The 19,016-nt window shown below is 37.0% G+C and overlaps 1 protein-coding gene across 1 annotated transcript in view; it reads left to right on the top strand.

Annotated features, from left to right (window-relative positions):
- LOC140152073 (myoferlin-like) overlaps positions 1 to 19,016 on the top strand; it is a 177,085-nt gene that overhangs the window by 18,695 nt on the left and 139,374 nt on the right. Inside the window, 1 exon segment of the mRNA XM_072174374.1 lies at positions 16,316 to 16,421. Within this exon segment, the coding sequence (XP_072030475.1) occupies positions 16,316 to 16,421 (106 nt within the window).

Here is a 19,016-nt window from a genome sequence, read left to right on the forward strand (position 1 = left end):
GCACCACCAACAGTACCCGAGCCCACTACCTCTGCAGCACCCATTTCTGGGAGGCGCAAGGGTAGCACAGGAACAGCTGGCAAGCCCCGAAGAAGAGCAAGCGCTCTTCCAAGGGAAGCTAGGCAGAGCATTCCTGGGGGCTCAGCGGTTTTTCCACAGGGGATCTCCCAGTGGACGACCGCTTATGGCTTTCACCCAGAGGTGGGAAACCATCTCTTTGAGCGCCTGGGTATGGTCAGTGGTGAGTGGGGGTTACAGACTGGCAACCCAGTCTGGCCACTGTGATCTGGACATTTCAGAGGTCCACAGTAGTGCCGTCAGACGGCCCCCAGCGTCGGGCACTACTGACAGGGATCACACAGCTTCTCACGAAGCGGGCGATTGTCCCGGTCTACCCCCGTTCTCGGGTGATCTTGGAGCCATTGGCTCCAAGGAAGACCGGCGACGGGAGCCCCATCCGAACCGCAGGCTGTTGAACACGTTCTTCAGGCCCAAGAGGTTCAGAATGGGGACTCTCGCCTCGGTGCTAGCCTGCCCCATCAGGGGCATGGGAACAGCATCGCTAGATCTCTCGGACGCCTATCTGCATATGCCAATCGCCTCTCAAGATCGGAGGCATCTGCGCTTCTAGGTACAGGATCAAAATTACCAGTTTGATACCGGCCATCCGCCTGTCCATCTCTCCCAGGGTGTTTAACACTCTTGGTCAGAAGCGGTGGCAGCGTACCTGAAGCACAGGGGTGTCAACATCAGTTGCTACCTGGACGTTTGGCTCATATACGGACGCACTCCACTGAAGACTACGGGTCTCATGGGGTTGATAGTCCGTAGGGTGCGGGTACCTGGATTTTTTGATCAGCTCAAAAAAGTCCAGCGTGGTCCCGACGCATGAGACACCACTATTTGTAGGGGCCCAGATCACCCTCACGGAGGGGTTCGCAGTGCTCTCACCCGAAGCGGGTGGCGAACATGGTGCGGTGTGCCTGACTCTTGGCCGCGTCTCGGGCAAAACCCGCTGTGGCATGGATGAAGGTGGTAGGCCTAATGGCCAGTATGGTAGACCTCGTACTGTACTGCCGTTTCTACGTTAGGCTTACCCAACTACACCTTCTAGCCTGCTTGCAGGCCCAGTCGTCACACAATATCCCTCGCGGTTCCGTTGTCGGAGATCGCGCGAGAGGCACTCTGGTGGTGGAACCATCAGCCCAATTTGACCCAGGGTGTCAGGTTTCCTGCACCCGCGGTATGTCACGTTGTGACGACCGTCGCGTCAATACGGGGCTGGGGGGTCCACATCCACGGAGACTCCGTCTCGGGCCTATGGGGGCCATAGAGACAGAGTTTCACATCAACCTCCCTCGCTTACGAGGAGGTGATCGTGGAATCACATACCGTTGTCCTGACGGATAACACAACCGTGGTAGCCTACCCCAACAGACAAGGGGACTCCGGGCCACCACGATTGAGCCTGCATGCACGACACCTGATAGGGTGGTGCAAGTTCAGGCAGATTACGATGAGAGCGATACACATCGCGAGGCGTCCACCAGCATCCTCGCGCACAATCTGTCACGAGGAAGGGTGTCGGGACCAGCAGAATGGTGGCTTGCTCCGCAGGTCGCTCGGGCGATCTTCAAGGGGATGTACCACCCCTCGAAAGATCTGTTCGCATCTCATCGCAATCATCCACTGCCGGGGTACTGCTCAAGGGTCGCGGACCCCCAAGCATTCACCGTGGGCGCTCTGTCCATAGACTGGGGAGGATGACAGCTTATGCAGTCCCTCCGATCTCACTACTCATGAGGGTGGTGGCCAAGATCGGGTGGGAAGACTGCATTGTCATTCTGCTAGCGGCAAGGCCGCTGGCACTCCCAGTACCAGATCTACTCCGGATGCCCGGAGCGGAGGTACCAGTCTATCACTAGAGCACCTGCAGTTAGCTGCATGGCCCTTACCAGGGAACACGCAGCGGAGGGATACTTTTCATCAGAAGCTGTTTTCTCATCGCCGGGGCTAGCGGAAGTCTACCCTCCGACGATATAGCCAGAGTCTGGCTCCATACTACGCTTGGTGCAATGAGACAAATAGCTCTCCCGCTAGAACCTCTGTGCTGCTAGTTCGGAGTTTCTGACAGAAAAGTTCCAAGCAAGACTTCAGCGGGCCACTGGGGCCAGCTATAAGTCAGCTGTCCTCTCCATTCACCGAGGTTTCGAGGCGAATTCGACTATCATAGCCGATGGTTACCTTATTAGTCTACGCCTCGACGGTATGTTCAGCAGTGTCTACCAAAAGGAAAGTGATCCTCCTAAGGGATCCCAACACAGTCTTAGATTACTTTAAGGGTCACCCTTTTGACCTTCCGTCAAAAGCGGCGCTTAAATCGTAACTCTCAAGATGGCTTTCGGTTTGGCGTTGGCTTCGGGACGGCGGTGCTGAGTTGCACACGGTCTCGAGGTTAGCTTCCGTGTTCACAAACACTGGAGCGACACTGTTTCGGGCGCTCTGTTCTCGTGACTCTGAGCGGCGCGGTGCATACCGACATTCGTCCCTCTCCAATCCCCAGGGTTGGGCAAGGTTGGCTGAAGCCAAAGATAGGCTGGGGTGTCCGATAAGGCGCTGCAGCACTATTTCTTCCGAACACAAGCCTTGCGAGGGACTCACGACCGCATTCATCACCCTTACAGAGCCTTTCGGTCCAGCCGCTGTCGCAATGGCTGGTCCAGGTGTTGGTGGGGTCCGGGGATCGCGAAGGTTTGGCGTCCCACGACCCACTCGACACGAGCTATCTCATCATCTTGGCGATACCGTTCGGTTGTCCCTTGAGGATATCTAGCAGGCGGTGTCCCTGAAGCCACCTTCGCCCTTCTCTACGATACTTCCGTTTACGTTAGTAATCAGAGGCAGGCGGGAGGTTTACCGGGACATTGTTCGGGCGATCATAATACGGTGGTGTACGGGTACCAGGTTTTCAGACTATACAGAATACTCAGCATGGTAAGAACCAGTGTCGCTATTCTTAACCACCAAACTTATTAAGTAAGGAGGTTTATGTCTGTGATCGCGTGGTCTTTTTGTTTCCCGACCGTTGGGGAAAATATTTTCTGACCTCGCGAAAACCATCGTTACCGCTCCCGATCCCTGATCAGATGCTGACCAATCTTGTACCTCCATCCGTCGGTTACTTGCTAGATCGATCTTTCAGATGTTGATGCAAGAAGTATCTTAATCAACATCGGAAGCGGTAAGATCGACCCGGTGTACTGAGTCTAGTCCCAAACAGAAATGTTTGGTAGACTCATAACCGGTCGCGATCTTACCTTTCCGATGTTGATTATCCCGGACCCCGCCACCCCTACAAGTTTGGTCCGGTAGGGGATCCCAAGTCGGATAAGGGGCGATCATATGGTGTGACGTCACCTTTTGGGTGAGTCCACCGGGGATCGGGGGTTTTGTTATTTATTCATTTATGTGGGACAAAATGACTATTGGTTTTTCCGCATCTCGGGATCGATGCAAGAAGTATCTTAATCAACATCGGAAAGGTAAGATCGCACGGTTATGAGTCTACCAAACATTTCTGTTTGGGACTAGTTTGAGTTCCTTCTTTTAGGGTCTTTACAAGTAGGGTGTGTCTCTCTGGGAGGGGACACATTATCAGAATATCACAAGAATTATATGTGTGCACTGTGCACAGTACTGCACACACACAGCACACATTGGACAAGTGTGACCACAAAAGTGAAAAGGAATATTTTGGTATAAACTGGGCAAGTTTTGGGGTTGATACTGATTTGCATGACAAAAGGAGATATTGTTAGTGCTCATTATATATTTTAACTTGTTATTTTTAAGAGCACACTGTCTTAAAGTTAGTTTAAAGAGTGCATGTGCATTTTTGGAAAAGACAAAATATTTTAGGAGCAACATTTGGTATTTGTTATAGTGACAGTGAGCGGGTAATTTTACTGAATGAGTGAAACTCTGTAACAATATTTGTTCCCGCAAATGTAATACCGGTAGCACAAATAGGTATAACATGCCCTCACATGAGAAATGCCAAATCAGAACAAAATGTATATGGTCGAATCCAATGAAAAGTGTACACGGCATGTTCAGGGCCATAACTTAAAAGTATTAATCAATTGGCATTCGTTTTTGTATTGTGTTTATTTGCCTTGATCATACGCCGTGCCATATATAATAAAACCCCTTCTGTGAAAAACTTAGACACAGAGACCCCAAAACATGCTATTTTTACCCATTTTTTCAAAATATTTCTTAATGTATTTTTAAAAACATCTAAATCAGTTATGAAAAGAAGTCATTGGATTGAATCTAAATTGATTTCCTGAAAGGTGTGTATTCAAAGATTGCCTGTTCAATTTTTCACATATTTGTACATAATTATGAATTTTTTGTGATAATTTTTTGAGTGGTATTTTTTTACATTACCTGCGAATACAATTTTTCATAGCACTAGATATATCTTAAAAAATGGAAATCACTAATAAGTGCGCAATTGATACAAGCTTTGATATGTCCAATACTGAAATGCATTGCATTCGGACATCTTTATTATTGTGTTTAGCTGCCAGAAATTGTAAATGGCACAAAGGTAGGTTTGGTAAAAAATATGCATTACCTCCGAATACATGTTAAAAGCTGTGTCATTTCCACAAAGTGAGAGAATAGTAAACAATAGTTAAGCAATAGGTGCAGGGTAATACACTCTTTATTTCTACCAAGTTTCAATAGCCTGCGTTTAAATATTTCTGAGATGTCAACAATAAAAGCAAGTATTCAGAGGTAAATTTCGCAACCGAATGTTACCTACGAATACAATTTGACATCATGACAGTATTGTGAAACACCGCCATTCATGCCATTGCTCATATTGGTACATAACGAAGGCCTGTATGTTTGCTATCAAATCATATGTCAATGAAAGTTGCGAATTCACATACATGCCCACCATGCAAAACTGAATACGGCTTAATTGTTGAAAAATATGTACTGAAATAGACGACGGTCTGCTCATTTGAAAGGAAAATCAGATTCAAAGAAGATTAGAAGGACATCAAAGAGGTACCTAATTTAATAGATGTACTTCAATCCTCTTTCAACCGCTGTGAACCGACATTATTAATACATGATAGGGTCTAAAGTATCAATAAACGCACATAAAGAAAATAATACATTCAAAGTGCTTTATAAAAGTTTTGATTGCGATATCCAACAAAAGTCTAATTCTTACCTACAAATACTGAAATGTTACTTATGAATACAGCATAATACATGACATGTGTAATGAAGTGTCCCTACCAATGGAAATTAATTGTCAAAAACTTTAAGCGGTACCCCAGGACACTATTATTATCCATATACGGATTCATTCAACAATTATTTATTATGTAAAATTGCTGATTAACTACTTGTATATCAAAATGAAGTGGTCAAAATCTTGCTAAAAGCATCAAATTTTTTTGATCTAAGGTAATAGCATTTATTCATTTGGACGTACCATCTGAAAGAGATCTAAAAACTACCATTGTATTAATTCATTACTATAATAGCAAAATTTATACCTCTAAACTCAATATAGATATTGTTAAATCGCTCATGTTACCTGGCACGAATACCGGGTTTCTTCACCTTTTCATTGTATAAAGCGTTAGGTGTATGCGTATAATTCCTAATATTCTTGAAAACATATATCCTACTCGTTCTTATACAATGTGTAAATTGATTCATACTCATTTGATAAATAAAATACAGAAACTGACCTAAACTTCATTTTCAAAAATAAACTAGCATAAATTGACTAAGATCATATTGATCGCGTTATAAAAATAAAAACAAATATTTTCTGGTTGAGCTAGCATTTTCCTGACACCCTGTGGTCTACATTACACGAAAAAAAGCGTTAATGGGAATATTCCATTTGTTTTAGGTTGATTAGTATTGCGATAGTGAAAGCATCCTAGTGGTATTCGTAGGTAACATTGGGTTTTGATATCACATTTACTATCACACGTCCTGCATTTATTTTTCAAGATTAATAATGGCACTTTTGGTTCCTATAAGGCCAATATGTCATCAATCAATGGGCAAAAGGAAAAAATTGTGGAGACATTTTTATTTCGGACTTTTATTTTTGGCCCGTGGACACTTTTGGTTGGATTCGACCATATCCTTTGAAATTGTGATCAAAGGGTGTGTTCATTTCAGTTGTGCTGGAATTCAGAAATGTGTCTAAAAGTGCATTCACTTTTTCTATTATATTTCTTATTCTATGGTATACCACATCCCCATACACATATTGAAATGATGGAAATTGATGCACAGAAATTGAAAATCATAAAATAAATTTGTATCTTCAGACAAAGAAGGGTACCTTCTCTTTTAAAACAAAAAACAGCTGCATAATCCCATAAAAAGTTGCCTTTGTAGTTCTTTTTTAAACACACACAGATCAAAATGTTGAGATTTATATTGGTTGTCATGGTGACCCACCATTTTGAATTTGAATAGTATTTAAAGTAGTAAAATATGATATGACTCATTTTAGTTATTGTAGTATGTTACAATATGAATTTAATAGTTCATTAAATTTGCTTTTTTGTTGTGTATGATTATTATTTATTCACTTTAGAGTAGCCTACATGCAGTAGAAACATGATTTGCTTTGTTATTAACCACAGTACTTTGATCAAATACTAGTACCACTGGGTACTTGCTGGCAGTTTCGCAGAGTATACAATCTGCCACCCAATGCTTCCACAGCCACCATCATGGCCCTGGACACAGTCATATCCCCAATTTCCTTCCCACCCACCCTTAAATACCTATATGTCATTTGCAATTGCATAGAAAGTATCAAGTTCATAGGCATTTTCTTCAGGGCCGTAGCAAGCGGGGCGGCCGGGGATGCCATGGCCGCCCCACTTTTTGAGAAATTTGTTATGTTTTTCTTTATATCTTTATTTCAATATTGGCGTATATATGTATTTTGGCCGCCCCACATTTGTGATGGCCGCCCCACATTTTTCAACCTTGCTACAGCCCTGATTTTCTTTATAAAAATGTGGCAATATTTTTGCATAGCAATTCCAATATGTGTTCACAATAAACCGCTTGTGAAGTTCTGAGCTTGGTCGCGTGTTTTACCCTGTATGTGGGAGCATGGTAGGAGTTACAGTCAATGCCAATCTGCCAACAACAATGCAATCAAGGTCATGGAATTGTACTGGCAATAAAAACACACAAATATAACAATCATTGTATTTTAGTTTCTTAAAAGATACTTCCAGGTCACTACCCAGAGTCACTATTCAAAATTATGTTGAGTTGTTCTGCATATTTCACCAGAAATTAAAATTAAAATACAAATCTTTTATGCAATACTAACATACTTAGTAACCTAGAATTTAAAAGAATTGACAAACATTTTCTGATATAAATGTTTAGGCCAAGTAAAAAATAAAACATGTTTCACGTCCGGGTTTTCGAAAAAAGGAGGAGGAGGGACTTTTATTTTTTATTTTTATCATAAAATCGATGTAAATACCCATAATTAGAGCCGTTTTAGCGCACACAATAATACATGGAAAAAGGAGGAGGCCTCTTTTTATTTGTTGTTCTGGGAGGTAGGCCCCCTCTCATTATCTCAAAACCTTCTAAAAGTGTTTCTTGTGTATTAGCAAGGTCATAGAAAGCATCCCTACTTCCTAGACATATTTTTTTGAAAAGTTATAACTGAATTTCAAAAAATAAAAAAATAATTGAAGAAACCTCCAAAAAGGAAGCGGGAGGGGACGTGAAACATGTTTATTTTTTTATTTGGCCTTATGCATGATGGAATATTAATGGGCAGTAAAGGATAGCTAAAGTCATTTTGTTATGAAGTACCTCCACTTTGTTTTGAAATATGAAAGTCTGCTCTGCTATTAATGGTTTTAAAATTACAGGTTTTGTGAAAAGAAATATTATGTGGGTGTTTAATGATTGTGTGGTTATTTACATTGAGACATAATGTCCTCTGAACCAAACTTTGTACAAGGTTGCTGTACATAACTGCATAGGGGAGATTGGGGTTAGTTGGAACGCGGGGTAAGTTGAAACATTGTATTTTTTTCTGACACAAAAAATTAATTTGGTAAAATACTGGCACCTAGTAATAGGTATTAGTAAGGGTCATCCACCAAATTAGCAACAGCACTGATGCCCCACCAGTGTTGGCTTGGGAAAGGAATATCTGTTTTTTGACTTACTGACTAACTTTTATAGCCCGCAGAAAAGATGCGTTATCTCCATGTTGTTTGAAGATTCAGGGGATTATTTTTTGAGTATCATAAGCACTAGAAGTAAGTCCCAGAATAATGTTAAATAAAAGTTTTATTGTATTTCTTATTTTGTGTAATGAACTTTGAAATGTAAAAATAGGCATCGGGGTTAGTTGAAACTTTTGAGGTGGGGTTAGTTGACACGTGAAAATCGCATAGAATAATATGGTTAAAAATTTGACTTTTTAAAAATTTGTAACATGTTTACCATTTCTTCAATATTGCTTTAATATGGTTAAAAAGCAATAATACAAGCAAAAAGTGCACACAGAAAGTACATTTTATAATATTTTAGGCTTCTCATATTTTGGTCCATGGTGACACTCGTCACCTTGTGTCCAAAGTATTGACCTGCACTCCCACATATTTATTTATTCATTTTTTCACACTGATTGTATGTTAAAGGGTGCCTTCAAGGGAAGTATAACCCTAACAACCCAATAATAATTATTTTGAAATTTTTACAAGCCGTGTTTCAACTAACCTCATTCTATGTTTCAACTTACCCCAGGGGTGGGGTTAGTTGAAACACTATTTCAAATTTTCAAATTGGATTATATGAATAATCATAAGCAGGTCCAATAAAGTTGTATATGTTTATACTGATATGGTTAGTGTTTCTTGAAAGTAATCGGTTTGCGTTAAAAAGACGATTTTGTGAAAAATATTTCAACTAACCCCAATCTCCCCTACTTATGTGTATATCTGCATGATGTGGTTTAGCTGCCAAATTTGGTTCCTTTTTTAATCAAACTTCTTTTTTCTCCCCAATTCTCCTAAATATCCTTGTGTTTGTTAGTGTTACATGGAATTCATCGATATCAGAATGGTTTCCACCATGAACTTTAAATGATCTTGAAATGTGTTTTCAAATAGTAGCATGTGGTTTAAAATTTGACTCCCTTAATTTATCACTATTATAAATGGAATAAAACAACTTCTTATTGCTCAAAACATCAGTGTAGAGAGCTCTAGTGTATTATTTTCATGAAAACACTGTTTGCAACTTTTTCATTTAGGTATCAAATTAAGTACGGAAATGTTGTAATCAAAAGTTACATGTAAGGTCCAAAGTACCAGTGTATCTAAAATGTGGGTGTTTATCATTTTGTTAGTTGTGTATTATGGCACATAGTGATATTTGTAGACAGACCAGGAACCAATGATTCTAAAAAGAAAGAAATCAAGGTGATTTACCTTTTTCAATTGGTATCAATCAGTGGGTGATGTGAAGAGGCATGTAGGCCTATGTGTTTAAAGTGTCATGGTCAAATACACTGGAATGTTAGGGCAAAATGAAAATGTTCATGCAATACATGCAGGCCTAGGTGATATTATTGTCACCTCAGGACTACAAAATGTAGCTATCTGGACATGTACATGTTTCTGCCTGGAAAAGAAACCCACATATTTTTGTGCATATACCATAAACGTCAGCCTAATGGCGCACCTGGGTTCCTTTGAATACCTGCGGTCGAATTTCATGTACAAATAGAGAGCTCCCTCCTCTGAAAATCCCAAAAGGGTACATGCCCTTATTTGCCGGTGGGATTTTTATGGGAGGGCACTTTTAGCAAAGATCCTAAAAATAAATAGGATCTTTGCTTTTAGTTTGTGTCTAAAATTCCAGTTATGTCAAGACAAAGATCATATTTTTTTAGGATCTTTGGTCAAGGGAGCCCATAGCCATAGCGCCATGTTGCGAACATTTAAGGTATGGGTACTAAACCATGTTGCAGATATTTTGAATTTCTACCAAAATGTTTGTGGGCATTTTAATTTTTCATTTGGCTTATTTTATAGACTACAAAAATGATAAATTTGATGAAGAAGGTGGAAACTCTTGGTGCAGTAAACTGATGCAAATATTTGTTTAAATACAGCATGCTTTCCAATAGTACGGGAGATGTAGGTCAGCTCTCCCTGCTAACAGATCAATGATTGCCAATTAACTGATGATGTCATTAAAAGAGACACCAATTGTTTTATTTATCTGAATATTGATTTTTTTATTCAGCAGGAAAGCTTTTATTGTAAAAATCTATTTAGGATATTTACAGTGGAATTTCATGGACCTGTCATCCTTGCCAGGTATCTTTCTGCAATGTAAAATTGTAGAACATGAACATGTGTGGCAATAAAATTGAAAGGATTTTGTTTGTTTGTTGGTTGGTTTTTATGGGGGGGGGGGTGCAACCAGGCAAACAACTCACATCATGCATTTTGAGACACATTTACACTTTGATGACTTTGATTTTTCAAGAGAGGGTGATTCAAATGTAACTTTAGTACAAGGGTACATTTTTTTGCCAAAAACTTTCTGGGAACCATTTGGTGTAATTTGTTTTGGTAGAACTTTGATGAAACTCGTTTACATGTAGATGCAACATTACAAGAAAAGTCTTTTTTTAAATTTCAAACAACAAAAAGGCCCTTTTGATGTGACCAGGAATATGAGAGAAATTATCCTTTAGTTATAAGAATTCTGCGATCTCATTAGTCAAACACCACTTGGATAAAAATAAATAAAATAAAAATAATATACAGGCAGGTACATGCGTCGCAAATGGTAACACAGCAGTAAACACCCTGTATGGTATACATTATTGGCACATAAAATCAAAAAGGGTAATTTACATGTACATGGTCTTTGTCATTTTCATATGCTGACATACATAGCAAGGCTTGATATTTATAATCCAAGTAGAAGTAATGTTTTGATAGGTTTAACCAACTAGGCTGAAAAGACTGTTGTTAACGGTTACCGTTATGAAAGAAATGCAGTAAAAGTTTACTGTTGTATTTTTTTTTCTGCATTTATTGTAAATGACTGATAGAAAGTAAAGATCAGCTATTCAAGGTGGCTCATACACATATTTGCAGAAAAAGTATGTCAAAATGATCTAAACAAAAAAGTATCTTCCACACCTATTTGAAAAGTTTTTCAGGATAAAGTGTTACAATTCGTAACGTTTTTCTTTATATATTGTTCTTTCCATATGAATCTTAACAGCCAACAGGGAAGAAGTAATGGCTTACAAAGTTTAGAGGGTGGTAAATAAGCTAAATATCTATATTATCTCGCCAAACATTTTAGAAGTGTTTAATATTTTGAAAAAAAATATTATATTTTGATTTTAGGGAAATTTAGAAACACATAACTTTAGATAAAACATTTGATTTTAAAAGTGAATTTTAAAAGAGAATTTTCTAAATAAATAACCTTTCATATGACATCTTGTTTGATAAAATTGTACCTTTGGTTTAAATAGCTCCAAAAAAAATCTTGAATGTAACTACGGTAGTTAGATCAGTGTTTCTAGAAATTATCAGGAAAATGTAAGAAATCGTTGGAATAGTGTGCCTGAAGAGATCAATATGAATCATGAACCCTGACATTCAAATTTACTGATTCATTGCACTTCAAGTGCTTAGGTTGACAGCTTTAATTGCAACTATGTACCTGACCCTAGTGGGAGGTTTTTAATTCCACTAAAGCCCTGGAACACTAAAAAATCACAACTGGAAGAATGCTTGAAAAGGCAAAGGGAGTGCAACAAGAACAAATATTCTTCTAGATTTTAAAAATACATTTAGGCCTACCCCCCGGGCCTACCCCTAATTACAGTATGAGTGTATGACCTCATGAGAGATTGACCTACAAAAACAAGATTAGCAAAATCAGATTTTTTTATGCAAGTCAATTCCATTTGAAAGCAAAATTAATATTAGCAAATCACATTTGTGATGGTTCTTAAACTTCTCTATTATAAAATGGTGAATTTGGTATAGCTGATGCTGAAATATTATTGTTCATTGGTACGGATCTGTGCCAAGCTCAGTTCATAAAAAACATTACTCATTCATCATTCGCATTCACACTTTTAATACCAAGTTTATCCTAGTGTTTCCACAACATAATAAAAAAAATTGTTTAATTCTCACTTTGTTCTTTCTCACTTGAATTTTAATTGTGCTGGTAGAAAGAGCAATTTATGTAGGCCTACTACAAAATAGATGCTATTGTGACCTGGTGTATAAGCTGATGGAAATTTAAATTTTAAAATGGGTTTTGTTTTAGCAAGTTTAAAACTACAATGTTGCAGGTGATTATTTGCATGGTTCTAACCAGCCTAGGACCATTTGCAAGAAATAATTTTCTGGTTAAAATGTATGTCACCATGCTTATGACCAGATTCAAATCTTCTATTTCCTTTTAATAAGGTAAAGTCAAAAAGAATGTCCACAATTTAGAGTATACTGCTATTAAATGTACATTGTACATTGCTCTGCTGAAAATGCTGTGCTTTTTAAGGGCTGGGGTATGAACGTTTGGACAGTATTTATTTTGGGACATTAGAGCACATCAGACATCGAATTGCAATACGAAGAATGTCATTCTGATATCAAATAATTTTGATTTTTTGAAATTCGCATTTTAATACACATTTTATGGCAAATCATTGAAAATTGATATTTTTGATATTTAACAGTACTTGAAGTAAACTTTATAAATCTAATGATTTATACTTGATGTGTATGTAGGTGGGATGAAAAGCCGATGAAAATTTTGACCTTTCAGTATTGAAGATATGGATTTTTTCCCCAAAACACCAAAAAAAATTAGGTCTTTTGGGAAAAAAATCCATATCTTCAATATGAAAGGTCAAAATTTTCAATTGACTCGTCGGCTTTTCCTCCGTACATACACTTTAAGAATATATCATTAGATTTATATGATTTACTTCGAGGACTGTTATTATATCAAAAATTTTTATAATTTGTCATAAAATTTGTATTATATTGTGATTTTCAAAAAATGAAAATTATTTTATATCAGAAAGACATGCTTCGTATTCAGAATGCAATTCGATAGGTCTGAGGTGGTCTCATGTCCCACAAAAAATACTGTCGAAACGCAATAAACGCTCATTTTAGATCCCTTAAATGAATGTAAAATTTAATTAACTAGCCATGAAATATCCAAACATCAAAATGGGTAGATGCGGGTGTTTTTGAGGGTTTCATGTTTTCATCAATTTTTATGAACAGATGTACATATTACTTCTCAGTGAAATTTAAGAACTAAATGAACTTGTCAAATATAATAAGATCTGACATTGGACATGATAGAGGAGGAGACTGAAATAGATATAATCATTATTATCTGTCATGTGTAACTACCAATCAGGACTGTATGCATTTGAACACTATGAATATGGAAAAATACATCTTATACTGATAGCAACAATACCTATGATGGAGTACACAAAGTATTGTACAGCACATTATATTTTTGTCTGAAAATTTGGGAAAATCTGACTGTTTGTATTATGTACACAGTACATGTATCATGACTGTGCGTGCTAGAATTATGAGTATATTTCTTTATAGTCTACATGTAGAGTTTGAAAATATGAAGTTGGTAAGCTTGCATCCAAAAGTTAACTTAAATTCTTTGGATTGAAGATTTATTTCCTAACATTTATGTAAAAAAAATATGTGCTCTCATTTACTCAGATTTGATCAGCCTTGATCATGTATTAATTTTAGATGAACATTACAATCTGACTCAGAAACACCTCTGATCCATGATCTTTGTCTTTTGTTTTTGATGATCAAATTAAATTGAATCACCATCATTTAGAGTACAGTACTTACATCACATTACACATACAAAACAATAGCAATTTTTGTTGTTATGAATATGAAAATATTCCAATCAAAAATCAATAATATTCCAAGCAAATGCAATTGGTATATGTACATGTCCATCAACTTTCAGCCATAAATATGCGAGTCAGGAGTGTAGAAAAACTATTCAATTTTAGTGATTTTTTTTCATGAATTGATTCAAAGCCATCTTTTGAGGGAAATAATGTTGACAAAGTTGAAATCTATCTCATTTTTGCCTCTTGCATAAAATAAATAATATAGGGGCCTACATACTCCAGGGCCCTGGTTACTATTTGTGCATTCAGAACTCAAGTGAAATTGGTGAAATAATTTGCTCTCTAAATTTAGAGACCTGATATATTTGATAGGATTTTGATATGCATGATTCCATAACATCTGTTGTCAGATGAGCAGTGATGTGTGAACTGTGAAAAGAGGAAAGATTCTAAATGATTCTACATTTCAAATGCAATTTTATTCAGGGTATGCTGTCATATGGGTGGATGATGTAGCATTTGGTAGCAATTGGCAAAAATAGGATTTTAATTGCTTCAGATGAAAGTAATATTGAAATTAAATACATTTAGTTGTACGCTTTTTTGTTATGATTTATATATAAATGTGCAGTCATTGTAGAATATGCCTGGATGTTTGCATCATAAAATTGACAAATGGTTGTTTATACCAGCCAAAAGAAGAGCTTCGCTTTAGTGTATTATGACTCATTTGGAACTTGAAATTTTACCGGTAATTTTAATTACTTACATGTTATGTATGCGTATGTATGCTCAAAATTTAGGACAATTATTGAAACTCACATTTAAACAGTTTGCCCCCCTGGATGGCTATTTGATTATTTGTACTAGGATTCACCTGTTAAAAACATATTTTTTCTCAAAAAGGATAAAAGCCCAATTAGTAATTCTCCTAAGCAGTTGAAATAAAATACCGTACTGACGCGAGTATAGTCCCACCTTCGAGTAAAGTCCCACCCCAAACTTTCGGAAAATTTCAGAAATTAAAAAAAAAAAAGTTATTTATTTTTTCGCTTTGAGTGTCCCAGGACCTAGACCTAAATGCTAGGATCATTCATGGTTGACCTAAAAAAAAAAAAAAAAAAAAAAATTCAAGATGTTTTGTTATTTTTAATATGAAAATTGATAATTTGTATTCATGTCATACTCTATTAATGATTTCAAAATGCATTCAAATTCAATGCATTTTGAAATCATTAATAGAGTATGACATGAATACAAATTATCAATTTTCATATTAAAAAATAACAAAACATCTTGAAATTTTTTTATATTTTTTAAAAATTTTTTAGGTCAACCATGAATGATCCTAGCATTTAAATCTAGGTCCAGGGACACTCAAAACCAAATTTTTTTTTTTTGAAATGAGTATAGTCCCACCCCCAATTTTGAAAAATGTTCACCCAAAAGCGGGGTGGGACTATACTCAACGTCAGTACTGGTAATTAAAATGGCTTGAATTCCCACGCATAAATGAATAGTGGACAATTAGTGAAACTTGCATTTACACATTTTGTCCCCTGGATGGCTATTTGAAGACCAGTATTTCCTATTACATACAGATGTTTTTAAACATATGTATGTAATAGGAAATGTAATAAAGTGCATAACCTTTGCTTCTGATCATTTAAATATTTATGTATGTTTATAAAGGTATGCAATGCAGTCCAGTAAAATGAATATCAAAATTTGACTTCTAAGTAAAATTCATTGTCAATATTTTATGTTAAATTGAAACTACCATCATAGCATGTTTCCTGAGATACAAAAACATGAAATACAAGAAAGTGCAACAGAAGTTAAACATTGAAGCACTTCTTTTGGCCATATAGCCAATTCAAATTTACTGACATACACTTCAATTCACTGTATATTACCTCGTCTATCCCTGCATTTATAAAATGCAATAATTTTTAAATAAATACATTATTCATCTTTAGCTCATAAATTAAGCTCCATTGTCACAGATTATACATACTTTGACATTACAATGTAGTGGGTTCAGTGAGTTGAAAACCATAGTGAAAGTATAATGCAATACAGTTTGTGATTGAAAGTATATATCCTGAAGTTGAATTTTGGGAACTTTTGCTTATATACATGCAGGGTGGTCAGTTTGAACAAACATGCAATTTAATGCATTTTTTTAAAAATGTGTTTGGTGATTTACAATTCTGAAACACCTACTGGATATAAACAAATCATAGACAATGTATAAATTTCTAAACTTTTTGAACTGTATCTTTATGTATCTATTTGCAGATTACTTGGTAAATACACACATAGTTTACGTGATGTGATCAGTTCTAAGACCCACAGCTCCAAGCCTTCATGTAAACTCCAGGATGGATCTGGTTCACCAACAACGGTATGTAGAATTGAACTACAAGTATATATTAAATGTGCACTCCAACAGATCTATGGATTTACCGTATTGTCTGTAATAAACGCTCCCCTCTAGGCTCTAATAAATGCCCCCTCCAATTTTTCTGTGAAAATTTGACAAAAATGGAAACATTTCCATGCCATACATGTATTGTGTGAGTAAGCTTAAAACTTGCATCAGTCATGTCAGTGACGATCACTAAATTGCATTGGCAAAACCTATTATGACTCAAACTTTCATCCATTTCCTTGCCTTATCATGGTAGAATTTCACCACATTCTTGTAGTGTTGGTATAGTCGTAAATCCCTTCTTTCTACAGGAGCACCATCGTGAAATTGAACCCTTTAAGTGTTTTTTACTGACAATCTACTTCCAATACATGTAAATGCCCCCTTTTTGGAAAAATACAATGCCCAGGGTCGTTTATTGCAGGCAATACAGTATTTTATATGTAAAATTATGTATAGGATATGGCAAGGATTAGAGCGTGAGTGGGTAAGAATGGCTGAGCAGCGGAGCGGCGAAGCCATTCTGACCCACGCACGTTCTAATCCGCGGCCATTAACCGACTTAATACACACCTATGACGTCGCGCTATTGTTTTACCGCTCCATTATTTTTCACGAATGGAGTGTTATTGAAATAGGTTGCTCTTTACAAATTGATCAATTACTCATTGATGCCGGACAATACACTAATATAATGATCGTACTAAATTTTAGGTGCGAGTGCAAAAATAGTCCGACTCAGCTTTATGTAAAATTTCTATAGAAATACCCATCATATCACGATCCAGGTGTTTAGTTCAAATCATCCGTAACCACCTTCTTGAATTATAAAGATTTAAAATGTTTGTTACACAAATTGAATAAACGTAGATTCGTAAAATCATTAAAGTGATTAGACCATCAATAGTTCTTTATGCCCACTTCTAATGTATTAACTGTTGAAGTAGTTGCGTCATGTTGCGTTTAGGTCTCTATTTTGCATAATAAGGAAAATTGGCAAAAGGTCATATAGCATGTATAGGCTCATATGAAATGGTCATTACAGTTGTCAACCTCAAGAAAACTACACCTATCGCTATACCTGAGCAATGATACTCTTCTCTGTGAATCGAGTTTACGATTTTGGAACAACCATGCAATTATGGACACTATTGTTTATCTTGGATAATTTTGTGATGGAATCATTCCGAGGATATATATCGTTGATTCGCAGCAGAAGGACCAAAATCAGGTATGAAAAGGTACGAAAATTTTAAATGTACTACAACACATTTTACCTAGGCCTATTATTGTCCTTGAACTTTGTCGGCAAAAAACAAAACAAACTTCGCCGCCTTCGACGCGAAATAAAAGCCACCTCAACTTCCAGTCCCCTTCCGAAATCAAATGGAGCGTCCCTAACATTGTAATATTTAATTACCGTAAAATGGGGTAACTTCGGTAAGCGGGTAACTTTGGTCGTTCAAATATATATTTTAAATGGTCATATTTCCGTACAGCAATATTGTTTTTAGTCATATTTGGTCTCAATTTGTTAAGAAATATATTTGGAAGAAGTCGCTCATGTCCAATTTCTTTGAAAGTTACGAAAATATTGGCATTTTTGACCAAAAATGAGCATTTTTTACATTTTTTCAGACAAAATAAAATCGATATTTGTGAGCAAGGATGCGTGCTTGCTTAATTTTGCATGGGGATAAATGTCACAAAAAACAAAACCTTGCCCATAGACAGCGAAGAGCAACGTTTTTCATTTTCTTTTCTTCATGGAATGTAATACTCTGACCAAAGTTGCCCCAAATGCGGGGTAACTTTGGTCAGGCTATTTTCAACCCCTAGGGCACCCTTTCAAAATTATTCAAAAATCTTTTTCAACTTCAAGGTGTAGAAGGGAACCCTAACGTCATAAAAAAGAGATAATTAGAAATATATTTGGTTTTGTTTGGAAGCAGTGGTTTAAAAACTCTGAAAAGTGCCCAAAGTTACCCGTTTTACGGTATCGGATAGGCCTACTGATCGATGTAAGTAAATATTCAAGCATGCCAAAATACCATCAGATGAAACATCAGATATACTAATGACAAATAAAATTATACAGAAAATAGACCTACTGTGGCTTTTATCATTATTAAACATGCCCGAAGAGAACGATTTGAAAATAAACAGATTCATAGGCCTAAATACATTGATACAGAATGTGTATTATGTATATGTAGCAATGTTGCCCAAAATATGACAAATTATATGTAGGGCCTAAGCCACTGAAAACGTATAAAAATATAAAGAAGGGAAAAAAATGTTATAAAAAACAGTAAGCGTAGAAAGAAAGGTCCAAATAAATAAAAGTAAAGGCCTACTAAGTAAAGCCTAAGTGAGGGTAAAACACATCTTGCATAATAAGTACAAGCGTACTTAGCCAACAATTTAACCTGCCCGTTTTGATCTTGACTTGCTTTTCACAGATTGCATTGTAAGGGCTCGGATAGCGACGTTTTTAGGTATTTTGTTTGTGGCACCTAAGAGCAAATCAGACACATCCTTCTGATATCAAATAATTTAGATTTTATT

The sequence above is a fragment of the Amphiura filiformis genome, chromosome 1 (genome assembly GCF_039555335.1).
Source record: "Amphiura filiformis chromosome 1, Afil_fr2py, whole genome shotgun sequence".
Lineage (NCBI taxonomy): Eukaryota > Metazoa > Echinodermata > Ophiuroidea > Amphilepidida > Amphiuridae > Amphiura > Amphiura filiformis.